A 26,798-nucleotide genomic window follows, 5' to 3' on the forward strand; every position below is an offset into this window, starting at 1 on the left:
AATTAGGGCATCTAATAAAGGATGTGCGTGAATTACTCACTCTCTCCTGATGAATCTGGTAGGCCTCTTGGGCATTCCTCAAGGCCTGGGATTTGTAGTATTCGCTATCTGCAATCACATACAATCATCTTGTGCATAAATGCATTGCAAACCATTTAAATGTAATATTTCTTCTGACAGAGTATATAGTCAAAACACAGCTAGTCTAAACTGAAATTCTTAGTAATGTATTACCACAATTCTTTATACTTAATCAAATAAACTGCAAATTATTATCATTAGTAAACGGTATAATAGCAACAATCATGATAAAAACAAAGTACACACTCTTTAAATTTTAACGTTTTTGCCTTAAAATCTTGCAAATGTACAAAACACGACATGTTACACTGTCGTTATCTATTTACCGAAAAAGCAAAATGCAGACGAATTGAGTAAAAAAAAAAAAAGTACATACTTACTGCTTCCCCATGAATTAGCAGGAGAAGCAGCAGTCAGCTGCTGCTAAGCAAATGCACTTGTTTACCTGATCATCAGCACATGTGTTCAACAGCAGACATTTTGGGAGTTTGCTGGCCTGGAGCATTCATGTGTGTGTTAACTTAATGTGTTAATTCACCCCAACGCCAGACCCAAGACCTATATCTCAGGCTCTGCAGGCCTCAGTTAGTATGCCAAATGTTAACATTTGTGACAGAACAATTAGAAAAAAGACTCGTGCAACGGTGATGATTTGGGCTTGCTCTACAGTGACAGGACCTGGGCACCTTGCAGTCATTGAGTCAACCATGACTCAATGACTGCAAGCTGTATGCCAAAGTATTCTAGAGTCAAATATTAGGCCATCTGTCCAACAGCTAAAACCTGGACCAAACTGAGTCACGCAACATGACACTGATCACAAGCACAGCCACAAATTTATGACAGAATGACTGAAAAAGAAAAGAATCACGGTGTTGCAATAGCCAAGTCAAAGACCAGGCCTAACCCTGACCCAAATGCTGTGATAGAATACCATCCATCCATTCGCTTCCGCTTATCCTTTTCAGGGTCGCGGGGGGCGCTGGAGCCTATCCCAGCTGTCATCAGCTGTTCTTACTTTTCCACACAACGCTTTTGCATTTTGACTTAGGTTTTGTTAAATACATAATGACACAGTGTAACACATCATGTGCTTCAGTTCATTTGAGGTTAATTTTAAGACCTACTGAGGACTAGATCATTTTTATCATGCTTGTGAATGGATGGAGAGTGTACTTTTGTTTTACCATTGTAGAGGAAGAAAAAAAATCTAATCTACAAGTAGAAGATTAGACAGGAAACAAACAGAAATGAGTTTCGTCCCATTTAATTTCACACTGTTATAGTTGATGAAGGGAGTCAATATATGTATAAATTTCAGCCATCAACGATGACTACTAATTTCTTCTGTAATACATTAAACTTGATTGAGTCGTTCATACCATAGTCCTCTTGTCCCATGTTGACCATTACTCCTCCTCCAATGTCTATCTGTCTCTGGGCTGCAGTGTCTTCAAGTTTTCTCAGAATTTCCTCCTGTGCTGCATCTGCACCTGGAGCACCCACGCTAGCTTTACCACTCATAAAATGAGCATACAGCTCCGTCTGGGTAATGAGAAAATTCAGTTTGCGCTGCTGACGCTTGGCCTGAGAGAGTCAAAAAAAAAAAAAAAAAAAAACCCAGGGAGAAAAATGTATCTATATTTAGGATTTTCAAAAAACCTGTAATGGCAAATTAAAAATGTCTCCATAATAACTTCCTTGTCACAGACCTCTCTCATTTCTTCATCAAGTTTACGTTGCTCCAGGGCTTCCTTCTCGGCTCTCTTTCTGTGCTCCTTTTCCACCTTGTCATATTTTTTCCAGTAGAGCATCATCTCCTTGGTAAGACGCCGGGCACGGGGTAATGTTTCTTTACAGTTCTTCTGAGCCTGAATAGCTGCACGCCGGACCTCTCGCATGCACTGGTGAGCCAGCTAAGAGGACATGAATCACACGTTAAAAGTTACTTTTGCAATATACAGACATGGAGAGTTACCAACACGCTGAACACGTGTGCAAAACCAAAAACATTTAACAAAATGCTTTAAATGTACCTAGCCATAGAGTGCTGTGTACACTTTACTCACCTTTTTTGCATTGGTTAATACCAGATTCTTAGCAGAAGTCTTCTGCTTGAAGGACTGAAAAAAGTAGAAATGGGACAGTTGGCATTAGAAAATGTTGGAAAAATGGGACCAACATCAAAACAAAACTGACTCTTTGCTTAACTAACCTTGGGGATTTCTTTTTTGGCAATGGTGAGCCAGACTTTGCGTCGGCGAGCATTCAGCTGCTCGACGGTGAGATGTTTTTTCTTCACCATGGGCAGCGGAGCATCATGGGAAAACTTAGCAAATATTTTGGTGACGAAGGGACGCTCCTCATCCACAAATTCTCCCTCTCCCCGTTTCTTCTTCTTCTTTACTTTTTTTAGTTTGGCTACAAAAAAAAGGAAAGACATTTAAATGAAAAGGTAGATCTTGTTTGCGGTTTTAAAATATGTTTTTCTTGTTTGTTTTTGTTTTCCTTAAAGGCACTGACATGCCTTTTTTCTTCTTACCCTTAAATTTCTTTTCATCTTTGATTTTCTTTTTCTTTGGACCCAGCAGATGGCGTTGTTGCTCATAGAAGGGATCATGAGTAGATAAGAGTCCCGTGCTGTAGTACTGATATTGGTGAAGCTGAGCAAACACAAACACACAGAGGAGCATGATACATCTTAATTAATATGTCTGAAGAACTTTGTTTTAGGTGACGAGGCTCTGAATTGGCTGATTTTCATTTTTTTAAAGTAAATGTCTTGTCCTGTACTTCTTTATTTAGTGGGGTTCCCCAAGGTACTATTTTGAGTCCCCACTTATTTGCTTCTTATATATTATCCCTGAGGCAAATTGTGCATGGCCATGCCATTGATTTCACCCAATTATATATTTCACCACCTGTTCTGGCACCAGAGCTACATCCTGCATTATGTTGTGACTCTCTGAGAGGGGATTTCCAACACATTTCGACAGCTAAATGACGCTAAACCAGAAGAAATTATGAGAAACCACTATGAATCAAGCACAAGCAGAGTTATTTGCTCTTTTTGTTTTGTAGCACTTATTGATTAAGAACTTAATTAAGAAGCTTATTATTACAATGACATTAAATTGACACAAAGTATTAGCAATTAGTGTTCTTTATTTATGTGTGTATTTGTACCTCCCGGTCAGAGTAGAAGTTGCTCTGATGCTGCCTCGTGTAACGATGGAGCCTCAGCATGTCATGTAGTTCTTCCCGAGACATGCTGAAGTTAGCGTCATCTGAGTCTGTATCTGAGTCTGTGGTGTCATCACTCAACAAGATACTCTACATGAGAAAAAAAGTAGGTACAGGCATGGTTAAAGGAAGCTGAGAGCATGTGACACACAAACATATCCTATGAGAAAGGAAGTACCTATAAAACTAAAATTCTTCAGATATGGAGGTCAGTATTAGCCAGTGTAAATACCTTCAGCCATTTCCTGTTCTTCTTCAGCTTAGAAAAATTGTAAAGGCTTGTTTTATTTGCCTTTTGGTCTGTGAAACAAACAAAAAAAGAAACAACACAGGATAAATATGCATGAAAAGATTCATTAAACCAATGAGTGTGGATGTGTAGCAACATGTCACTAACACATTTCTCAATACATCTTACCTTTACCTTGCGGAAGTACTCCATTAAGCGGCTTGCCATCTGCCAATCCATCTCCTTGATCACACGACTCATTCTTTATTGTCAAAGCCGTATCATGAGTGGTGGCATCCAGGGATATCCCTGGCTCCAGTCCACCCTCGCTGTCATCGCTATCATCACTGCAAGAGAAATGTATGGCCGTAAGCTCAACATTTGCATCCTATTTGTATATTATCCGTTCTCTTCTTAGACAGTGTAATGTAAAGCAGATGACAAGAGGTGCAATCAGCCATGCAAAACATCTAAATTTGTATATATGTATGTATGTATGTATGTATATATATATATATATATATATATAAATAAATAAACACAATATACAGTTTAATTTTGATAAGATGGGAAGATTGCTGCAAACACTTCGTTTTTTTTTTTTTTAATAGGTGGCCAAAACAAACCTTAGCCTGGAAGCAACAAGTGAATGCCCACTATCAGCACCTCTTTTTCTGTACCTGGTTATGTCTCTGTTGAAGATAGCAGCGGTTTGACGCAAAAAACTGTCCAACTTCAGGGATCTTTCTAAGCGCTGCAGGTAGAGAGGTTTGGCTAGGCTGGAGGCCCCTGATACCCCAACCTCCAGCTGGCCACCCTGCCCTGACGCCATACACCACAGACCACCTCTGCCCAGCAGGGCAGGACCTTTTACTGAAGAGAGAAGTATGGAAGAAATAGATGTGCAAATGGCACAAGGTAAGAATGAGCAGTACAGGAAAGTTACATCTATGTGAAGAAAAACATTTTAATGTTATTCACCTAAAGAGTAAAAATGGTCCAGACTAAAAGGAACTGTACATTGCTTCATTTTCTCAGCTAATCTGGTATAATGGGAGATAATCTCCTAGTATGTTTAAAGATTTCATAATTACTGCCTACATTTTTTTTTGTCAAGGTCAGAAAAAAGGCACTTACACCAAAAACAAAATACTTGCCTCCAAATGCACAGATATGAAGTATGATACTGTCCATTCTACAAAATGTTTATTCTATTATTTAATTTTTTTATTGGACATACCTTCTCAATAATGGATGGCATTGATTTTCGATTCCAACACTAATGATCAAGATGAAAAGCCTACAAAATAAGAAATGCAGTCACACACTGACAATTAAATGGCAAAAACAAAAGCTTTTATTAGAAGCTCATTTTACAGTGCTGTACTAACAGTGTTTATGCACGTGATTTCAAAACGATAAAGGAAAAGTTAGTTTATTTGGACATCTCTATCGGTTTAAAGTAAAAATAATTTGCTCCCATGTTTCAGTATAAATACGTCGTACACTAAATTGTGCTTTGAACTCAATTTTGAGAATTTATTTTAGTTTATTTTCAATAAAAAATAAGTTATGATACGTTATAATCAGCCATATATTATGCTCGATAGTGTGTCTAAGTAATCTTGGTAATAATTTTCAGTACTTGCAGTTTATTAAAAAATAAAATTAAACTTTAGGCATAGTGTAATCAATTAAGTGTTATTATGCATTAGGTCCTTATGAAGAGTCAGGTGGTTGTTTTGAGAGTTTCCATGCTAAAGTTAACTCAGCTGTCCACAATACCCATAAACAACACTATGGTATTTATTCACTTCACTTTCTGTGAGTTCATTTCCTCAAATGTAGCAGGCTGCAAGGGACTAAAGTTTAAAAATAAATACTTTTTTAAATAGCATTGCTATCGCGTCGTTACGTTGTGCTTTGGTGGATAGCAAAACCAAGCTAGTGTTAGCCAGGGCTTGCTAGCTAACCTTCAGCAATACTGTAGCTTCAAAGCTAACGACCGTTAGCTGTCAGCAAAAGCAGCATTGCCTCGGATCAGTGACAGTAAAGAGGCTCAATGTGCTGCTACAGACGCTCACTGACGGCTTTGCCCACGCCAGTTCAATTAGGTAGCACAGGTAGTTTTACTATAGCTAGCCCCTCCTTGCTATCTTTGTAACTTAGCGTATCATTAACGTTAGCTAGTTAGCTTATCAAATACTAAGGCGTTTTGACACCATCGTCCTCTCACACCATTAATATGAAGTATTTAAATCGGCCCTGTCTCTTTAAGGCCACCACCTCCCTGCCTAAACAATGTATTAAGATATGAAATCGGTTTAATGACAACTCTTTAGCTTGCTTGCTGTCACCATGCAGCGACAGCTAGGGCCTCCGCCCGCGCCTCTTGGACCCTCGTTTCGGATACGAGCCGCGGCTCGGTTGCTTGGCGCACGCATGATCCCCATCTTTTAATTCTTTCTCCCTCCCGGCCATCTTCCCCATTGCTCCTTCGCCATAACAACCACCGCGGAGTCTCTCACCTCGGCCCCGTGTCCGCCTTTCAGTCTCTCTCGTCGCTGCTGCCGACTCTCGGTTCTCTGACTCCAAAATGGCGGTTTGAGACGCCGAGCGAGTCTGTGAGCTTTGAGTCGGCAGCAACAGCGGAGAGGCGGCCACTTTCTGTTACTGAGAGAGCAGAGACACGACGCCATGGCGAAGGTACAGCAAGGAGCAGGCATTTTAATCAATCCCAGAGAGAAGGAAGCCAACCTATCCACGTCTCCTAGGACATGACCATGACAAAATTTTCACCTGTATATTTCGCTAATAAAATACGAGACAGCGCTATCATGCCTTTGGGTTTGGAACGTGTCTTTGCAACTAACGTAAATGTATCGATGAATTTCCGATGTTGATTGATCGTGTCTGCTGGCTGCGAAGATTACCGAGCTACGTCTTACGTCACTAGAAGGGAACTCCGTTTTAGGTAAAGTGGACACCGTCACAAAATTTTGAAAAAATGTGAGTAAGTAATTGGCTTAAGATTCTCGGAGGACAAAAACAACGAAAAACATATTCTATAATCTAATTTACCAGTTATGGTCTCTGATAATGACTGAATTATATAATGACTACAGGCTCATGGAGTTGGTAGCAAGGTTTTTATAATTAAAACTAAGAATTGAAGTTACTTATAAACCAATTATTTCTGTAAACTGAAATAAAAATAAGAATTAGACTTCGGAGAAATTAAAACTAACAGAAACAATAATTCGTTTTTTGCAACAATAAAATTAAATATACAGGAAAATTCTTGCACATCTGTTTATTGAACATGGCAAGTCCACCACTCTAGGCACATTAGCTTCCTGTCATCTGTGTTTGGATTATAGTACCAGTTGTCAGCCTCTCAAATCTTGATCCTGTCCTGACAATTGTAACTTAAAAGAAAAGAAAAACTTCCAAAAACTGGCAGGCAGCGAACCCAACAATGACACGTGCATTTGCAATCACTTAAACTCAGATCTTCCTGTTAAAATGCAGTTTACACAAAATCACCAGTTGCATCTTTTTCACTTATGCTGCTCTTTTCATATCTTCCTTTAACTTACTGGGCTGTTAGTAGTCAACTGCAGTCTTGAGAAACTTTGATGAAGCACAGGGCTTTTCATTTTCCACAGTAAACATAAAATGATTTGTTAAATATTTTTTACATTTAAGCCAAGTCAAAAAACAAACAAACAAACAAACAAAACAAAAAACAAAATCTGTCATAACTGAGAAGCTGTACTGTGCCATAGCTGAACTCAAAAACAGCCAATATGTTATGTAATGTTTAGATGAACACAGATGCATTAATTGGAGAGAAGAAACCGAGCTTAGGACAGGCAGATATTTTGTTAGTGCATTTTGTGTTTTCACTGAATCGAACAAATACACAACATAATGCAGTTAACAGCTAGAAATGAGTGTAAAGCAGTTGTATCCTTATATATAATCTGAGGTTTAGGCACATGTATGCAGTATACAACTCTAGCACAAGCATAGATCAGGTTGGTTTATGTCTTCTCTATGTTCTTCACTACATACTCCTAGTGCAAATGTTCAGTTTCAAATACAGACAACAAAACAAGTGCAGTTTCTAGAGGACAGAAGCTGATTAAGTGTTCAGCAGTAGGCACTACCAACAGGATATCGGCATGTCTCCGCTTAATGTGTCTGTCCTGTGGATCATCCACTTTCGCTGACAGATAGTGAGTTTGTAACGAAGAGAAAAAAAAGTCTTTGTTCACAGCCAGCTGGATTTCTCCTCCTCAAATTTCTGCGGATCGATGAAAGGCTTGTCGATAGATTTGATCATCAGTTCGCCGCAGTATACGCACTCGGATGCGACGATGTCATCAATGTCTGATTTTATCTGCTCACGGCTTGTGCCCGCAGTGGCCTTGCCCAAGCTTGATGTGTCACCCTCATCCTTTGGTGCTGGACGGTGGCGCGATTTGGATGATTGCGTGGTTGCTGCCAGCTTTTTATGAAGATCCTCCAGGCGATTCTGCTTGAAGGCCGACAAATGAGGAGTCACTTCCTAAAAAAAAACGTAGAAGGAGAAAAAAAAAAGGTCAGAGGACATATTCAGATTGATTACTGACTGAATTAAATAAAAAGTGAAATATTCCTGTGTGCAGCAAGTTACCTGCAACAGGCAGTCATTGTGGAACATGTGCCCACAGAGGAACAGATAGAAGGGCCTGTTGAGCAATGGGAAGTCACAAGCAGCACACTTTTCTTGGGAATCCACTACACCATACTTGTTCCTCATTTCCTGTATGTCTTCCCTAATACGTTTTGCGCTCTCTGTGGCCTCTTCCATTTCCTGCTTCAGCTCTTCAATGTGCTGGTTGTACTCCTCCAGCGAAAGGCAGATGGCCTCCTGAGAAACCATGATGAACAGAGCATTAAGAACCTTCATTTGAAATAGTACACTATTTTGTGTCTTTGTGAATGCAGATGCCAGCCAGTATCACCCAATCTGGATATTCATCACCTACTACAAATAGAAAGAAAAAAGTGCCTAAAACCTTGCCCACTGCTTAAAGATTCTACTTATGAATACACAGAATGTGATTACTGAGATCAGGTCTCACCCGACCGCTCAATTTACTGTAAAAACACACACACTGAGGGAAAAAAACGAACATCCTACTTATTACAGACCTTAAAGTGGTCAATGGTGACAAAGTCTGGAAAGAAAGGAAGGATGTCTTCAATTTTGAGCAGGTTGCAGCTGGACAGACAGTTCATGGCTTTCTTAACATCTTCTTCCTTCTGCACCACATGCTTGGCGATTTTCAGCCAAAGCTTTTTCCTCAACTCCTCATCATCCTCTGGGAGGTCAGCGCAGGACTTGGCCAAGTCCACGTCTACCTGCGGACAATTAAAAAAACGACAAAAAACAGTGCAACAATTGAAATCGCCAACTGCTGTCTATAATTTTGATAATCTGGAAAAAAGAAAAAAAGTGACACAACATTTCAATGATTTACATATGTTCACCACTTCTTTACAAGCACTGCTGATCCATTAATATACATTACTTACTTCTAAAGCAAGATCCACTGCCTCCTCATACAGTTCCATAATCCTATAAACCAGCACACAGGCCTGCCTGTAGCCATGCTCCGCACACAGCCTGAGAGCATACTTGAGGTCGTAGTGGATCTCTGAGGCGTGTGTGCCTGCCTGCTCTAGATACCACAGCAGAGAGTCTGGTTTGTACTTTGCATAAAGCGACAGCAAGTAGTTATGGATGGCCTCCTCTGTTACCATCAGCTCATAAACGCAGAACTCCATGTAGCGGATGGTCTCATTGATCTGCTGCGTGCTGCCCATCTGGCTGTAGTTCATCAGAGCTGGGATGAGCTTCTTTGGGTCCAGCCTCTTGCCCATCTGAATCCACGCGTCCACCACGTTTTTGGGAATGTGCTGCATGAGCACCGGGGAGAACTTGTAAAAAAGCTTTTCGTCACAGTGCTTGGAGAGCACATCCAGAGCAGCACTGTACTCGTCGTGCTGGCAGTAGTGGGATATCACTCTCTCGTAGTCCTGCATGACGACTGAGAAGTAAACCATGTCGTCCACGTTGCCGTGGCTGGCCAGCAGATCGTAGATGGTGGAGCGGTTGTTGTACAGGCAGTCTCTGTGCTTGGAGCTGCCAAGGAACTGACGAAACTCGTCACGGGTTTCTTTGAAAATGACGCTGTTGCCATCACTCTCCAGCTGGCCGAGGCGATTCAAGTAGAGCTCAGCTAACCAGGTGACCAACAAGGTGATCTGAGTTCTCTCACTGGGTTTGAGATTGTTTAACTTCTTCAGTAAGAACTCCTTTAAGGCCTCCTCTTGTTTGGCTTCTATGAACTTGAGAGCAATCTCTTCAAAATAGTTCTGTGTTTGTGCATAGCACATGGCGCTCTCCAGATAGCGTTTATTCTGGAAACAGTGCTCAGCCTCCTTTGCCAGCACCATGTCCATACACTCAGGCCGATCGCGACAGTACTCCTTGGCCAGATCAAATTTATTCATGCTCATGTACATCTGCCAGACATCCCTGGACTCCCGCTGGATGTGATATCGAAAAACTGCCCGCTCAGTGTAGATCCACACCAACCCGCCAACTGGGTCTTTGATCATTTTCTTGAGGCTGCCAAATTTATCTGGGAACAAGTCCTCGTAAACCACTTGCCCGTTCAGAGTGCAGATGGCCTTAACTCGGTCATGAAGCAAGAGCAGGAAGTGGAACTGTGTCAGCACAATGGAGATAGGCTTGTTTTGATTAAGGTCAATGTCTGGAGTGTATTCCCACACCTGTTTGTGAAAGAGGAGATGTGGAGATAGTATATGACACATAAACACAGCAAGGATGAGATATTACTAAGAAAAATGTTAAAAAGTTTTCACACACGCTGACTGACATTTACCTGCACATCACTCAGCAGGGAATCAGGCCTGACGTAGTCAAGCTGACCATAAAGAACTCCATTACCCATCATCCAGGCGAACGCCTTGGGGGACGTTCGCAGCTTAGGGGTGTAGAAGGTGATCTCGCTGTGTCCCATATTGACTGGGAACTCCTGGAAACTGGGCAGCAAGTCCTGATTTTGATTGAAGATGGAACTGAAGCCTTGCTGCTCCGACCCCTCGGCTACCTTACCCACAAACTGGAACAGGCGTTTGCGTGTGGTAGCTATGATAAAGTACTTGTTCTCCAGGCCCCGCTCGACCTCCAAACAGCAGACTGGAGCAGGTTTGCCATCCTCCTCCACAGAGTGGACCTACATCAGGATGTTATCAATTATATCAAGAGGAAGAAATGAACTACATCAGGATTTTCTTCTGTTTCCACAAGTGCATTAAATGTATATGCTTATAATACAGTTTGAACAGTTAAAACTTAAAAAGCAGATGTGGCTATCATGTGCTAAATAGCAGACGTAATCACTTTCTCACCTGTCTAAAGTATTGATCTGGATTGGTGTTAAACAAGCTGCCCTCATTCGCAGAGATCTCTGCCTCAAAAATGATGCCTTGACTTGTGCCAACCAGGATAGGTCCTGTGCTGGTCTCGTTGCCCAGCAGCTTGTTCCAGCCCACACTCTCGATGAGGTGGCCTCTCCAGCGGGACAAACTGCGCACCTTCTGGGTGTTCCTGTTGAGGTACAGACACTCACTGGTGTTCAAGCTGATCAGCAGATGGGAGCCTGTAACGGAAAATATGGAGGAGGTTATAGCTGTTGTTAAGCAGTCATAACTGTGACATAGCATTTATATATGATGATGATGATGATTTATAGATTGATGCACTGCCAGACATTTTTGTCTAATTGTTTTATCATATGAAACTGTTGTCTTTATCCAAGTTCAGACTCGCTGTGCATTGAGGTTTGTGGCTGCTAATATTACAGCACTTATGTATGAATGCTGAATCACCTCAGAATACACAATGACTAATCAAAATCAATTATTTCTCCAATTATACAACAATATATAATATCTGCATAAACAAGAATTTTCGATAGTAATTAGCAGTCCATTTATGATGTATAAACAATATTTTGAAAACTATTATGGTTTATCTCACCTGTTGGGTCCAAGAACAGTCTGTGCACTTTACTGTCATCTTTCCTTCCTAATTCAGTCTGGTTTGGTTGATCTGGTTTTGCTAAGTCAATCCTACACAAAAGAACAAAATATCTTGAAACAGATGTGCTGAATAATACAGCTGTCTTAACAACAAAGTTAGAACGCTGTGTAAAAATGTGAATAAAAACAGAATACAGCTAAACTAAAGCAAGCGTAAACACAACCTGACAAATGTTTAAAACTAGGAAGATTGTGCCCATTGTGAATTTGAGGTCTGAAAAAAACAGAAATGCTCTATCCATCTATTTTCTTCTGCATATCCAATTCACAGTTGTGATCGGACTGGGGCCTATTCTGGCTGTCACAGGGCAAATGATGGAGCACACTTTGGACAGGTGACCAGTCTATCTCTGGGCTGTTGCAGAGAGACATTCAGTTTAGGGTCCAACATATTAACCATACAGTATCTTCTAAACTTAGGCCTTACTTCTTTCAGGAAGACAATGCTAAGCATGCCAAACGTCATTGTTCACATATTCCACGGGCATAGCTGTGTAGTGACAGTGTGTGGGAGATTAAAAACACTTTTCAAACGAGAAGTCCATGAGCTGCTGTATGCAGATGAAATTCAATGCCGAGCACAGATGGGAAAACGTTTTTGATTTCCCAACAGCATCAGCTCCTCTCCCACACTGGCAGACAGTTGTTTAAATGAAAGATAATGCAGCAGTGTGGTAAACACGTCCCTGATATTATTATTTTATATTATTACTAGATATATTATATATATTTTTTTTTTTTTGCACTAACTTGTCTTGTAGCACCTTGGTTCCTGGAGGAACGTTGTTTCGCCTCACTGTGTATTTTTAAACTGTATATGGTTGAAGTGACAATAAAGTTGAACTTGGAACTTGATCCAAAACATTTTTGATTTACATTTTAAACTGCACCTCCATGTTTTTACAAAATGGGTTAATGACGGTAAATTACAAAATAAAATAACAAAACCCAATGAAACTAATCAAAGCCATACAAACAGCAGTGAGCGTTTGAACTGCATGTCATTGTGCTATTTGCCTTAGCAGGGTGTCCTTTCCCAGACTCATGCACAGCTGATTGTTGCAGACAGCCAGATGATTTATCTTCTCAGGTGGGGTGAAATCAATCCTCTGCTTGTTGAATATCGGCTTCTCTTCTTCAAGCCTCGCGTTGACAAAGCCTAACGTTGAGAATATAAATGTCTGTATCAGCCAAATATTCCCCACTGCATCTTAGCAAGGAGCTTTAAAAAAAACGAAGAGGGCGACCTACCAGAATGGGTTATCCCGATGTTGGTGCTTGACAGGCGGCTGTGCTGCTGCGCACTTTGCCGGATGTTTTGAGAATCCTCGTACTCATCGAGAATTGAAGCCATGGTTAAAAGTGCCTCAGCTCACTTATTGAATGGATTAACAATACAGGACAGGAGCCAACCCTAAACCAACATGGGGTGGGAAAGAAAACCTGCTAGCAGGTAGCTAGCACAAATTTACCCGTTAAAGCTGCAGTAACGTATTTCCTTTCTCCGCGTGTGTCTAAGTTAAGAAACAAAAAAGCACAACAGACGCGTTTATTCTGCAGCATTAACACACGAAGAGAGGAAATTTCAATCATTCGTTTTCTCACACCAGCTAACTTAGCTTCCGCGTACAGAACGCAGGGTAGACCGTGATAATCAGGTGACACATGGAATCATGTGACCACTTTGAATGCAATGCTATCTTGTAAACACCAGGGAGCGTAGTTCGTCCAAAAGTGATTATATTTAGACGCTTAGAAAAAATATAAATAAATCCTGAGCGCTTTTGTCATTTACATGTTGTTCAAGTATCGGATACTTTTCATTTTTAACTTACAGACGGCAAAGAATTTGTATATAATATTTTCTCCTCAATGAATGTCTAATATATATGGGCTTTATTAAAACAAGCTAATCTAATATGGGCTTTATTAAAACAAGCTAATCTATATATCTAGCTAATAGAGAGAAAAGCTGAGAGAAAGCTGTTGTTATTCTTCTGTCAGTGGGCGTGTCTATGCAAATCACAACCTGTCTGAGCACAGTAGTTACCCTAAATACGTCCCACCCCGCACATGTTGCTCCTCAGTCGTACTTCTACAGTCAGTCTGGTGGTATGTGTCAGAGAGAGAGGCAACCTACGGTATCTAGTGTCGCTGCGACCGGGACGGAGAAGAGTTTGCATTCAGAGGTTTAATGTTCGGCTCGACATGCCACCTCACATGGATTACTTTTACCACGAGTCCCGAGTCCCATCTGCGTGCGGGCTGACCCGGGAGGATGAGCTCGATCCCGCTGTCATCAGCTGTATGCTGGTCGGAGACGGAGCCGTCGGGAAGACCAGCATGATCATCAGCTACACCTCCAACGGATATCCGACAGAGTACAAGCAGACGGGCTTTGATGTCTTCTCCGGTGAGTGATGATTTTTAGTTTTTAATGACAGCACAGATTTACATTGAGTGGCAAGTTATGTTGGAAGTGGAATGGCACCAGAGTGCACGAGCTGCATGTTCTGATGTTTGAATTGGTTACTGTGTTTACTGTAAATTGACTGACTGATGTGGTTTTTAACAGGTCAGGTCCAAATTGACGGATCTCCTGTCAAAGTTCAGCTTGTGGACACTGCTGGCCAGGTATGGATGCCTTTACACTTGAATCAAGAGTTTCATTTAAGGCTGACACAAAATACCAAATTATCCACTGATGAGACCCTTTTGAATTTAATGATATGAGCTATGAAAGTACAGACCGTCACATCCTTGCTTAACCCACTGTGTGACTCACTGACAGGATTTCAAACTGAATGTTAATGGCGTATCTTTATTTAGTGACTCAGACTTGGTACTCACTTTGATCGGCATTAACCCTCGCTCTGTCTCCACACAGGAGGAGTTTGACGAATTCCGTGCTATGTCCTACGCCCACACGGATGTCTTCCTCCTGTGCTTCAGCATGGTCAACCCCACCTCGTTTCACAACATCACCAAGAAGTGGGTACCAGAGATCCGTTCTAACAACCCGACTGCTCCCATCATTCTCATAGGGACTCAGTCCGACCTGCTGCTGGACGTAAACGTCCTCATCAACCTGGACCGATCCAACGTCAAGCCGGTTCTGAGCTCCCGGGCCCGGAGCATGGCGGAGAAGATCAGAGCCACGGAGTACATAGAGTGCTCGTCGCTCACGCAGAAGAACTTAAAGGAGGCCTTTGACTCCGCCATCTTCGCTGCCATAAAGAACAAAACGCGTAAAACCAAGAAGAGGAGGTTTTCTGACAGGCGAACCAAAGCGTTCTCCAGGTGTAGCTGGAAGAAGTTCTTCTGCTTCATCTGAACTCCTTGTGATTGTCGACCCTGTGGGTTGTGGACAGAACCTTGTTATTTATTTGATTCTCCTACTTTCACTTCGATCACATATTCAGTATGTGGCCACATAGCACTGTTTCCTTTTTTTTAAATGATTTGGCTTATTTTCAGTGGGATGCCAAATGGGGAAACAAAAGACACGATTGAGAGCACTGAGCTAACATCAGCAGTGACTACAGAGAGGATTCTGGGTCGTTCTCACATTGACCCGGGACAACAGTATTGTTTACATTACATTTACATGTTTGATTTGGTTCACATAGCCTGCGCCCCCTTGAGAGGATAGGACGGTGTGAGCTGACACTTCAGTGTGGGGAGATGAAGAGATCAAGCTCGGGCAGGCACAGGGAGAGAAAAGAGAAAAGACCAGGTCTTCATGTAAAGCTGTGAATTTGCATGGTGCTCTGCCTTTTAATGTAGGCTTGTGAGAGAGATAGAGAGAGAGATAGAGAAACGGAAAGTGTCGGGTCTGTGTTTGAGCAGATGGGCGTTAGCCACTTAGCTGCTGTGTTCCCACTGCCTGACTGCACCAGCGATTTATATGAAGCAGCTGTGAGTTCACCTTGCTGTGTGAGCTGCCGCATTCTTACCTGCGTGCAAATCTCCCCAGGCTGGTTTTTCTGTTGCTATTTTCTGTCCTCCCCATTTAAGGTCAGCTGACACTTCTAATCAAGCCGGTGTTTATTTCCTGATTCACAATTGATAAAGAAAACACAGAGGGAGATTTTGTTTGTGACACATCGAGTCGGGCCGAGGAGCTAGTTTGTAAATCTCCTCGTCTTCAGGTAAAAGGTTGCAAGAGACCAGTGACCTTTGGCTTTTTATTCCCCTCTCCTCATCAATCTGCATCTGTGAAAGCTAGCACTGCAGGGATCCCGACTTCCTACCACCAACCATCTTCATCCCGGCTTTCTTATTTGCCTCTTCTTTGTTTTGTTGGCTCAATACGCTGCTTAAATCCTCCCGTGTGTACAGTTAGGGGTTGCTAAACAGCCTATGTGTGAATGCAAGTGTAAGGTAAATACACTTTAAAAAAACAAGCTTGTACCTGTGACAAATGTGTAAGAATGAAAACAACTTACATTTGCACTCCAGTGTTTTGTTATCTGGTGGGTGTAAACTTTTGTATATTTTGTTATGCTTCTCGTGGAAGTCAACTAAATGTTTAAACTGTTCTGTTTGTTAAAAACAGGTCTTATCATCGCGCGTATGTTTATGAAATATCACACGAGGCACAAGTTTTAACAGGATTAATGTACTCTACAGATTTGTTATATTTTGTATCATTACCAAATCACCATTAATCTTAACCACCTTCTGATCTAAAGCTGTGTGTCCTTTACATGGAGTGATGTGATGCCAATAAATGAAGTGAAGCTCATCTATCTTCTGTGTTATGTATATATTTTTTAAAAGTAGTCTGCATTTGCAATTCACAGTTGTTTATGTGGTGTGATGCGAAGGAAAACTTTGTAAAAAGCCGAAGCACTGCTCTCTGCAGGGTGCCCGAAAGGTCCCCAGGATCACACCGGGTAGTTTTCCTGAACCACCCTCAGCCCAAACATATGATAAACAACCTCTGGGCTCCAGCTGTGCGTCGGCTCGATCAGTTCCAATGCAATCCACATGACTGTTAATGGGTACTGGCAGTGCCATGCTGTGACTTGATTAGGCCTTTTTCCAAAATGACACAGGAGAGTGACATTCGGGGGAGAATGACTGAATCAAATGCACTGATTGAGAATAAACACTAGCGGTGGAGCACAGAACACTGATTACAGACTTTAAAGCATGCTTTTGTCTGAAAGGAATCTCTTGTACTCGTTTTTAAGCCCGAGCTGCAGAAAAATAAACGTGGACGGAGTGTCGCCGAGCAAACTGAGGGTGAACATGACAGAGGAAAGCATGAGAAGTGCCTTTGTTCAGAGCAGTGAGCGAGAGCATATGAAAACGCGTTCACCCCAATACTTCAGAAATCTGTTTGCCATTAGTCAGTGGGCAGTCCGTCATGCGGAAATCTGTCAGGGTTCTGTTTGAACGTCTGTTATTGATAGGGAAGCACGGGACATCTCACTCTTGGCCTACTGACCTCATGCAGTGGAGAGGTCACAGAAGGGAGCTGGTGTTTTGCAATCTGACAGCGTGACAGCGCTTTCACACATGAACTCTCAGTAACCAGCTGGTGTTAGCCATGACCACTGACAACAGTCACAGAGGTCCATAGAAAGATTAAAGCTGCTCTTACAAATAATTCCATATGAGCAATGGTTTAAATGATGATCTTGTACAGTGTGGGTGCTTTTCAGTGACAAACACAAAGCTTTATCATCCAAATCAGTGTTCACTATTTCCACCTCCCACAGTTTAATATTATGTATGGCGCTAAAGACTCTAAAAGGTGACCGCATGCTACCTGCCCAGCTTCAAACAGCAGCTAAGGGCAGCAGCTGCTGGAAAACATAGCAGAGCATTTATATTAGCATGGCGAGAGATACTGCCAGAAATTGGCACCTAATAAGAAGTGTGATCAAAACATTGGGACGACTGGTCCATAAACCTCAAAAGCCTTACCTGATACAGGTGTGACCAATCCCACATTTAAGGTTCTTACAGTCTCAGTCTTATGCTACGATATTTGATTATATCACTATATCACAGTCTAAAACCTTCAGTGTGCGCACATGGCACTTTTACTTCAACCATGTTGTTTATTTATTTTAGACTGTATTGTTTGTTTTCTTTATTAAGGTGCTGTAACATGATCATTTCCCTTGTGGGACCAATAAAGTTTCTGCCTACCTACCTGCCTGCCTAACTACCCCTTTATCTGAAAAAATAGATCTAGGATCTTGTGCACATCTTTGCCATTTTCAGTATTTGTACTTGTGCGCTTCTGGGCTCTGAATCTTTTCCAGTGTGTCAAAACTGCAATCAATAAAACATGATTTTCATTTTCAGGAAGTGGATCAAATTGCAGGCAAATCTGTCGGTCAACAAAGATTGCGTTGATATGGCTAACAAAAAAGGAAAAAAAGACAAACCCAATACAAAATCCCTCCTGTGCTATTGCGATTGCAAGCTGACACAAACTACAGATATTATTATTAAATCCTTTATTTAAACAGGTGTTTTCATTGAGATTGAGATCTCTTTTTTGAGAGACACCTGTGTACAAAGACATATGCAAAAATGAATAAAACAGGCGTTACACATGATCACAGTTTAAGAAAAACTTGCAAGAGATATAACCTTTTTAAAATCAGAGAATGTAGCTTTATAGCTTTTCATGGCCTGTTGCATTTAGACGACATCATTTTTATATAAGCTGCAAAGGTGAGTCAGAAACTAACAGTAAGAAACTATGAATGAGAATTTGTTTATCTATACAAATCCAAATTTGGGTCTCAATGTTTTTGAGAAAGTGGTTTTTAGAAGTGAGTTCAGATGGTTTCCGGAATGTTCTCCCTCACGCACTTCAGGATGTTAATGTAAGACGTTTGTGCTGACATCCTTACCCTGATGAATGTTGAAATAACGACAAGTGAGCTCCCGCTCGTGCACCTCACCTGTGGGGCTGTTTTGGAGCTCCTGCTGTTTTTGAATAAAAATTGGTTGTAACAGGACACCCAGCTCTCATGGCCGGGCGGTTACCCTTCGTATGAACCTTCGGGTCAGTTTGAAGCAGATTTTGACACTGCCTCTGTCTTCAGACACTGCTTTGTGATCACACCTCGTGAACGAGAAATACATAAAGCCTTCTGAAATACATCATTATATACTGGCACTGTAATATCAAAGATCTGTGACACTTAACTTGTAGAATAGCTAATGGAAAGGAAATGTACTGATATGCAGTGGCCTAGATATTAATCAGTCCTCTTTGAGTCATCGAATCTATTAGATAAATGACAGATAATTTTTTTTAAGATGGACATGTGTATTCTTTATAGCAGTTAAAGTAAGAATTACTGCACAGTGATTACGATCCAAATAGAAAGTCAGCAGGAAGAAGCAGAAGTTGAAAAGTGAATGGAAAGCCCAGAAAAGCCTGTTTGCAGTATGACTAATCTCACTATTGTGAGGGTTATCTTAATATCCACCAAGGTTTTTCCTTCTTTTTGTCCAGTATCAGATTTTGTCAAGTACAGCACATTTTGAAATGATTTTATTCAGATGTCTGCAGTAGATCTTGCTGTTGCCGTTTCAAAGCTGCATGCTTTGCCTCATGTCGTTCAGTAATTGTTAATTATTTTATTCCTTAGATTTTGATACGTCTGTGATATTTGTAAGACTGAGGAGCCCATAGAGTCGTCGCTGGAGGATCTGTGCTCTAACGCTTGTGTGTAATAATGAGAATCGTGTTATGCGCTGAAGATGAGACACAAAAGGAAGGCGTGAGACTGAATAGGAACATTAGAAGGCATTGTGATGGGAGAGTGTGTGTGTGTGTGTGTGTGAGAGTGTGTGTGTGTGTGTGTGTGTGTGTGTGTGTGTGTGTGTGTGTGTGTGTGTGTGTGTGTGTGTGTGTGTGTGTGTAAGGGCAGCTGTAGGTCAGAAGCACTATGGGTTTTAACATCTTGAAGGGTAGCAGACCTCAGTCGAGGCAGGCCGTGAGACTCCTTATCTCATCCAGTGTTATTTATCACTCGTTCTTTCTTTCTTTTCTTCTTCAAAAAGCTATGATTGCTTTCCAGTCAGTCATTAAAAGTGAAAAATGTTCTGCAAAGTCCTTCACTATAATACAAAAAACATGTCAGAAGTTTCATCCGCTCGCCTATGATGCAAACAGAAACACTTAAGAGGTTGTGTAGTATTGATTGAGCAATCGTCAAGGCCATGCCGGACAGGTTCCAGGTTCCCAGGAGATCATTGAACTGTACCCTTCTTCTTCTCCGCCCTCTTCTCTCTTCTCATGGTTAGTCATCTTTTTTTTTTTTTCTCGTCCTGTCAGTGAGGGCTGGTCCGCCTTCCAGGATCCCCTGCTTTTAGCGATTGTGTCAACAGTAGTCAACCAGCTCTTCCTCTGGCACTGAGCCAGTTTCACTCAGGTTGGTTTCACTGTAGTCAAAGCCTGGCAAGGAGGCCTGGGAATCAGCAGGTGCACCAACAGGTCTGCCTAGCTGGGGACAAAGCCTATTGGCTCACCGCTGCTCTTCCTCGGTCATCCAAATTGGCAGTTTGAACTTGGCAGTGCTTGTAGTTTCTCTTTCACACAGACAGAAAGCTGACTGTTGTGATTATAATTGTTTTCTTCTTCTTTTTTTTTTTTTTTGCTCCTGTTATTGTTGCCTTTGGTCTAAATTTTGAGACATGTGCATGACAGAGTTGCAGCGTTCTTAAACTAAACAAGCTATTAAATGCTTAAATTACTATGGTAATCATTGTTTTCCGTGCAGTATCTATATTGATGTGTTTTGTAGAGCAAAAACAACCTGTCAGTCACATTCAGTGTGCAGAACACTGCATTGAAAAAAACACAACTGCCAGTTTCGATGTCAAGCAAAGCCAATAAGGAAAGGTCCCAGTTCTCGACTCTGGCTTTGCCTGGAGGCAGCAACGATAATTTCTGTCCCACAGTCAACAGCATAAGTTCTTCTCCATGCATATGCATGTGCTGGGCTTAATATTCATGTTGGATAGTTGAGTTATACATGGGTAATAATACATCACCACGGCCACGTGAGCATTGCTCCTTTTGCACTTGTCATTTCTATGGGCACGTGAGCCATTCAGCTTGTTATCAAATGCAACTCTTTCTTTTTGTTCATGCTGAGTTTTAACCTGCAAGTGAATCTGCAGCTATCAAGAGGGACAAAATGACTTCAGAGTGACCATCAACAATCACATATGATCAAAGGAGTGTGCATATAAAGGTGCACGCTGCTTTCGAAATGAGATGATTAGCACTTCAAATGGGCCTCATCACAAGGCTCGTTATTACCACAGATGACCCTCAAACACCCAGACACTATCGCCCCTTCACAGCTCAGGACAACAGCAGGACACTTAAGCTGTGACAAAGTAGCAAAATCAGTATTTTTATTGATTTTTTTTATGTAGTGTAAAAGAAGAAAGGCCTGCATGTAATGTGATGCTGTTTGTTCACTGCATCCACATCCATGTTGTGACATTTATTCTTTATCATTATTAAGCAAAAGGGATTTTCTTGACTGATAGCAAATATTCATCATGAAACAAAAACTACAGCAGATAATATAAGGCTCCGAGCTGCAGTGCTCACATGGAAACATGGCATGAAAATCAACTCGTAGATGAATAATTAATGCTACAATAAGCAGAGCACACTATGTGAAATTCTCAGTGCCAAGGTGCTCAAAGCTGAAGTTTGCACACAAATTTATGTGAATCATCTTATGTGATACTACTATGCTGTTGAAATAGCACATGCTAATGTTACACCCTAATAAATGTGTTATATTTGTGTGTATATTAGAGCTGCAATAAAGAAATATCAGCAGCTCTGTATCAATCCAAAAAAGGTGCCAAAGTAAGTATTTTCATATAATACTCAATTACAGGCAACAACAGTCTGACCAAACTATGACTCACATACAGTACAAGTGTAGTTTTCATGAACAGAATGAGTAATCATTCACAGTATAAACTGAAAAAAAGCAGAGGAAGTCTTTACTTTAGTAACTTTCACAACCTCCTTCAGCAGGAACTGCCTTCATCTCAGGTTTTATGCTTCCAATCTAGTCACCACTTGGATAAAAACATTATTTTAAATCTTTTCTTTGCTTGTTTTCATGAACTTGTTGCATATACCAGAGGGCAACAGCCACCGTCCTCTAAGCTTCAGGTCATGGTGGGCTGTCCCGACACTCTTCTGTAAAATGTTTTGATAAAAATCAGAATTCAATTTTGTTCTCGGTGATTCCCGGGCATTCGAGGTAAAGCAGCCGCAAACCATGATGCTCCCTCCACCATGCTGAACAGTTCACAGGAAAGTGCTGTTAAACACATTTGATTGGACAATATAGTGAGAAACTGGGACTGTTATGGAGGACCACTCCAATAAGCTGAACTATATTCTGCTTAATAATAATAATAATAATAATAATAATAATAATAATAATAATAATAATAATAATAATAATAATAATAATGATAATAATAATAATAATGATTGGCAGCAGTTTGTTACACACTAAAAGAAGAGTGCAACAACCACACTGAATAATAATACTGAGAAGAAGTGAAATCAGCTTATTGGTGTGGACTTCCACAATAGTCCCAGTTTCTCATGTGGCCCTTTGGAAAAATCAAGTACCCGTCCCCGAATTAAGTTTTTTGTTTATTTGTTTATTTTTCCACACTTAAGATATGCTGAAATGTGTTTTTGTCATTTTTCAAGAGAAGTTTGGGTTTCTTTTATTCACGCCATTTAATTCAGTGTATTCAGTCTTTCGTAGGACAGAGAATTAGACAAAGAAGAAGCTGGATGCAGAAAGACCCACCTCAGAGAAGCCACAGCCCTGCCTTTTTTGTGTTATGGACACACAAATATTCAGGTCTAGCTTTTGTAGGATATTCCATTTTGAATTGTCACTTTAATGCTTCTTTGAAGATCCTCTTAAAATTGCTGTGATTGAGGCATGGTTTGCATCAACACGTCTTTCTTGCGAAAGAAAACTTAATATACGAGAAAGGTCATGCTTTGTTTACAGGGAGGGCCAAGCTTCACAAAACATTCTAGCTTGCACTCGAAGTGATCACTCAGTGTGAACAACAATCACATGAGAAGTTTGAGCACAAACCTTGTATGTTATTAGTTTAGTCACTCTACCATTGTCTACACTTTGGACTTGCACAGATCTTAATCAGAAGTTAGAGGGGGGTGGGGGGCTGGAGGCATCAGTGACACAAAGAGGGGATCAAAAAAATAATTCACTTTTTAACTGTATTGTTAATAAGTGCTTATTCTGTCTATGTATGGGTCTTATTTATCTCAATCAAAACAAGTATAATGATTCTGTTACCTTTCCATGTTACTTTTGGGCTAGTAGAAACTAGTCCAAAAGTACTGGGACATGTTATCTAAATCTTCAGTGAAACCACACACTTTTCTTAACTGTTCCCACGAACCCAGAGAAATATGAGTCAGTCAAGTTACATCAAAACTTAGCCAACTTAAATGAAAATTAAACCAGATTTTATGAATAATCGATGGTGAAACCCTTGTAATTACAAATGGTTCACAAGGTGCTTCCCGGGGGAGACACACTGAATACTGACAGCAGGAAGGCGTCCTAAATTGTAAATTTTAAATCATTTTGTTATTTGTGCGTAAAGATGAGCTCATGTGTTGTATGTGAAACCAGTCTCCAGTGCCTAAACTTGTATCTGTGATGAAATACACATGCATTCGAACCAAAGTCTTCACTGAGTAATCATTTACTCAGTGCCACACTCAACTGAATAGAGACTGAAGATGAGTGAGCCTAACGCCTGCTTTCCAATTTGAATTAAAAGAGTCTGTGGTTGTATGTGAGACTGATCGTCTTGCTCAGCGACTGTGACTACATGAATCATTATAAAGTGTGAATACACACTGGATGTGTATTAAACCAGCCACCAAAGTGTTTTCCAAACTTTTCTGACAAACTTATAGAAAAGGCAACATACAGAGTGATGGAAATGTGATGATCTTGCCAGCGTATTAAACAGTATTGAGTAATATAGTGTCAAATGAATTATAAGTAACTGATACTAACGCGAGTTTGTTTTTATCTTGCTTATCGAGTCGCATCTTAATCTGTAGCAAAGCTGGAGATGGAGCAGACAGATAAATAGAGGCAGGACTACATCAGTGTTTTAGATTCAAATCCTTAAAAAAGTGACAGTTAACTTTAGGAGGGAATATGACAGTCATTTGCATATGGGAACTAGGCAATTTGATTGGATGTGAGTCTGTGAATTGGGTGTGTGCGCGTCTGGGAATCAAGGGGGTGAGGTGTTCTCACAGTGGCGTTGGGGGATGAGGAGAGGAGGGAGGGGGTGTTGTGACATCCACATATGATGGCAGTGAAGCAAGTGAGAGTGTGATGCAAGTCAACACAACCCTCATTGTCCCAAGCCCCCTTGTTGACAAGTATATTGATTCGCACAAACAGACACGCGTGTACAGATACCACTATGTGCACATGTAGTGTTAATAGAAATGCAAGAATATAAACAAAAATATAGGTAAACCTACATGTAAACGCTCACAGTCCCCAGACTTGTAAGGACAGGTTTGACAAGACGTGATGTGGTCTGGAAGGTCAAGGACAATAGATAAATAGCTAGATTGTGTGTTTCAGTCACTCTTTTTGTGAGAGCAATATGCCGTGCCTGGACTTGTTCAGCAGAGAGTGACCGATTACTCACAGAAAGTAAATCGGCTTACTCAAGATGTTTTTGTGTCACCACCGCCATCACAAAAGCGCGTCTACGTGTTTGGGGCATCTTTACAATGAAGGTGAAAAAGAGATGTCAGAAAACAGTGTATCAGTTTCTTTCTGCCTAATTGGCTGGTGTAACCTCAAGTGTTTGCATATTTTTGGAGTAAAAGTGGTAACACTAGAAGAACTATTTTATACTGATTCCAACTTGAGATTTTTTGTTTTGTTTTTAACTAAATAATGCCTCTGTTATATATATATAGAATATTATTTAAAAAAATTGTCCTTCTACATGCCATGAGTGCTGCAAACTGCAGTTCCTGGAATGGCCACTTGTGGCTGCTTCTTAAAGCAAACAAGTAATGTTAATTTATGAAATCGCCTTTTGGTCACACAGTACTGGATATAAAACAAAGTAAACTAAAAATGAAATGCCATAAAAAAAAGTTGTAGATAAAAAATAATTAAATTAGTGCAAGTATCTAGAAAAAAGACAGTTTAAACAGAAAGATTTTTAACAAAAGAAATGTTCGAATTTAAACTCTAAAAAAATGGTGAGGTCTCTGTGACTAATTCACCAATTCTGTCTTTTAACTCGCTTGAAATGTTTGTTTTTTTTGCCTCAGTAGGGGCGTGGCTGCCTTCCAGGTGGGTGTGGCCACATTTTGCTGTAGTCAGCATGCTTCAGCCCGACAAATTCAAATCACTGAGTAGGACCCATGTTTTTGCTTTTTGGGAAATTTTCAATGCAGTGATCAGACACATACTGTAATGTTTCCAGTTGCACTCACATCTTTCCCAGTAGAATAGAATAGCCCTGTAGAAACAGCAGGAATATAAAAAAACCCCAAGAGGAATATATATAATATGCTACTAAGTTTCCTGCTAAGTTTATTTTATCTATAATTACTTATCTATCTGTTACTTACCTAGTCATTCTATTTATTTATTGCTGTTTTTATCTTAAGAGAAAATTAAAACAAGTTTCATTGTACCATGTATAACAGATATGAGAAAGCATTAGTGTGTTTTGTTTTTTTACTGTGGAAAACTGACTTTTATTACCACTAACTGCTACTGCTGCACTGTAAATATGTTTCTTATTCCCTTGTCTTTGGATTTATTACTGTCATTGTGTTCTTGTTGACTTTTATTTCTCCTCATGTGTATACATGTATGCATCTGTTGGAATGACAATAGAAATACTTGAATCACTGAAAAGAGTAAAAACCTTTTTTTTGATCTTCCTAAAAAACCTACCTAAAAACACTGAAAAAGAAAGCAATTCAATTAAAGTGCAGTGACATGGAAAAGTATTTGTCCACTTCTTGGGTTAATTTTTTGGAATATTTGTCACACCCACATGTTTCAGATCATTAAATAAATGTTAATATTAGTCAAAGCTAACTCAAGTAAATTCAGTGCTGTTTTTAAATGATGAGTTCATCTATTAAGGGGGAAAAAAACCTATCCAACCTATCTGGGCCTGTGTGAAAAACTAATTGTCTCCTAATTCTAGTAACTGTTTTTCCTGCTAGGGAGCAGCACCAGACCTCCACACTAACACCACCATGTTTGCCTGTTGGTATGATATTCTTTTTATGAAACGTGTTAGTTTTATGCCATGTGTAATGGGACTGAAACCTTACAAAAAGTTCAGTTGTTGTCTCGGCAATCCACAGAATATTTTTCCCAAAAGTCTTAGTGATCATCAAGATGTTTTTTTGGTAAATGTGAGACGAGCCTTTGGTTCCTTCATGGTCAGCAGTGGTTTTCACCACACTTGGACAACATAATAGGTTGGATAGTTTTTTTCGCCTTTGATGAATAAAATGAACATTAAAAAACGGCATTTTTGCATTTACTTTGGTTATCTCTGTCTAGTATTAGAATTTGATTGATGAGCTGACAAGTGTAAGTGTGACAAATATGAAAAAAAGGAAGAAGAAAAAACCAAAAAGGGGCCAAATAGCCTACTTTCCACAGCACTGTATGTACGGTCACGTACAGATGATAATGTTTGAAAAACAATGCTAAATTATTCACGTCAACACGAGACCAGTTGTATAAAGCAGGTCTGTTGACAACAACTGTTTATGTCAAGAAAACAGGAGGAGGTGTAAGCTGTATTTTAACACTGACACAAAGACCCAGCAGAGCTAATCACAATGTCTCATCAGCTCCCTTAGCCGCTACGCTAACTGTGGTGGGGGTTGGTTTTATCATGTTTGAAGTCGTGGATCTCCTGCTAGCAAAGTTGTTTATATACAGACTCCAAGTCTCCCTTT

At 40.5% G+C, this 26,798-nt stretch overlaps 3 protein-coding genes across 4 annotated transcripts in view; 1 reads left to right on the forward strand and 2 right to left on the reverse strand.

The window, feature by feature from the left end:
• ino80 (INO80 complex ATPase subunit) overlaps positions 1 to 6,262 on the reverse strand; it is a 38,265-nt gene extending 32,003 nt beyond the window's left edge. The window contains exons 1-12 of one of the 2 annotated variants that reach the window (XM_080882334.1): positions 6,082 to 6,262; positions 4,794 to 4,853; positions 4,234 to 4,426; positions 3,749 to 3,900; positions 3,557 to 3,624; positions 3,268 to 3,414; positions 2,624 to 2,744; positions 2,297 to 2,502; positions 2,151 to 2,204; positions 1,794 to 1,997; positions 1,464 to 1,668; positions 41 to 108 (exon numbers count right to left, since the gene is read on the reverse strand). In XM_080882334.1, the coding sequence (XP_080738460.1) occupies positions 41 to 108; positions 1,464 to 1,668; positions 1,794 to 1,997; positions 2,151 to 2,204; positions 2,297 to 2,502; positions 2,624 to 2,744; positions 3,268 to 3,414; positions 3,557 to 3,624; positions 3,749 to 3,900; positions 4,234 to 4,385 (1,377 nt within the window). In that variant the 5' untranslated portion in view covers positions 4,386 to 4,426; positions 4,794 to 4,853; positions 6,082 to 6,262. Of the gene's footprint in view, positions 1 to 40; positions 109 to 1,463; positions 1,669 to 1,793; positions 1,998 to 2,150; positions 2,205 to 2,296; positions 2,503 to 2,623; positions 2,745 to 3,267; positions 3,415 to 3,556; positions 3,625 to 3,742; positions 3,901 to 4,233; positions 4,427 to 4,793; positions 4,854 to 6,081 lie in introns of both variants that reach the window. The other variant, XM_080882333.1, reaches the window with a different exon arrangement.
• A 577-nt stretch (positions 6,263 to 6,839) lies between these two features.
• vps18 (VPS18 core subunit of CORVET and HOPS complexes) lies at positions 6,840 to 13,411 on the reverse strand. Its single transcript, XM_080881988.1, has 9 exons — positions 12,989 to 13,411; positions 12,755 to 12,896; positions 11,676 to 11,767; positions 11,045 to 11,295; positions 10,516 to 10,869; positions 9,140 to 10,402; positions 8,756 to 8,965; positions 8,235 to 8,471; positions 6,840 to 8,126 (listed from the first exon to the last, which is right to left on the reverse strand). The coding sequence occupies exons 1-9, from the start codon at positions 13,089 to 13,091 to the stop codon at positions 7,830 to 7,832; spliced, it is 2,949 nt and encodes a 982-aa protein (XP_080738114.1). The 5' UTR covers positions 13,092 to 13,411; the 3' UTR covers positions 6,840 to 7,829.
• A 375-nt stretch (positions 13,412 to 13,786) lies between these two features.
• Positions 13,787 to 16,501, forward strand: rhov (ras homolog family member V). The gene is made up of 3 exons (XM_080881989.1): positions 13,787 to 14,150; positions 14,313 to 14,371; positions 14,625 to 16,501. The coding sequence occupies exons 1-3, from the start codon at positions 13,811 to 13,813 to the stop codon at positions 15,069 to 15,071; spliced, it is 846 nt and encodes a 281-aa protein (XP_080738115.1). The 5' UTR covers positions 13,787 to 13,810; the 3' UTR covers positions 15,072 to 16,501.
• Positions 16,502 to 26,798: the final 10,297 nt, after the last annotated feature.

Source organism: Rhamphochromis sp. 'chilingali', assembly GCF_963969265.1.
Source record: "Rhamphochromis sp. 'chilingali' genome assembly, chromosome: 5".
Lineage (NCBI taxonomy): Eukaryota > Metazoa > Chordata > Actinopteri > Cichliformes > Cichlidae > Rhamphochromis > Rhamphochromis sp. 'chilingali'.

Bases quoted from the DNA above. Each gene is read 5' to 3' on its own strand.
- vps18 (XM_080881988.1), bottom strand. From the start codon at position 13,091: ATGGCTTCAATTCTCGATGAGTACGAGGATTCTCAAAACATCCGGCAA. The intron at 8,966-9,139 runs GTAAGTAATGTA...AATTGTCCGCAG, and splicing joins CAGTGGATCTTGCTTTAGAA to GTAGACGTGGACTTGGCCAA. The intron at 8,127-8,234 runs GTAACTTGCTGC...GTTTTTTTTTAG, and splicing joins ACAATGACTGCCTGTTGCAG to GAAGTGACTCCTCATTTGTC.
- rhov (XM_080881989.1), top strand. From the start codon at position 13,811: ATGTTGCTCCTCAGTCGTACTTCTACAGTCAGTCTGGTGGTATGTGTC. The intron at 14,151-14,312 runs GTGAGTGATGAT...GGTTTTTAACAG, and splicing joins GGGCTTTGATGTCTTCTCCG to GTCAGGTCCAAATTGACGGA. The intron at 14,372-14,624 runs GTATGGATGCCT...GTCTCCACACAG, and splicing joins TTGTGGACACTGCTGGCCAG to GAGGAGTTTGACGAATTCCG.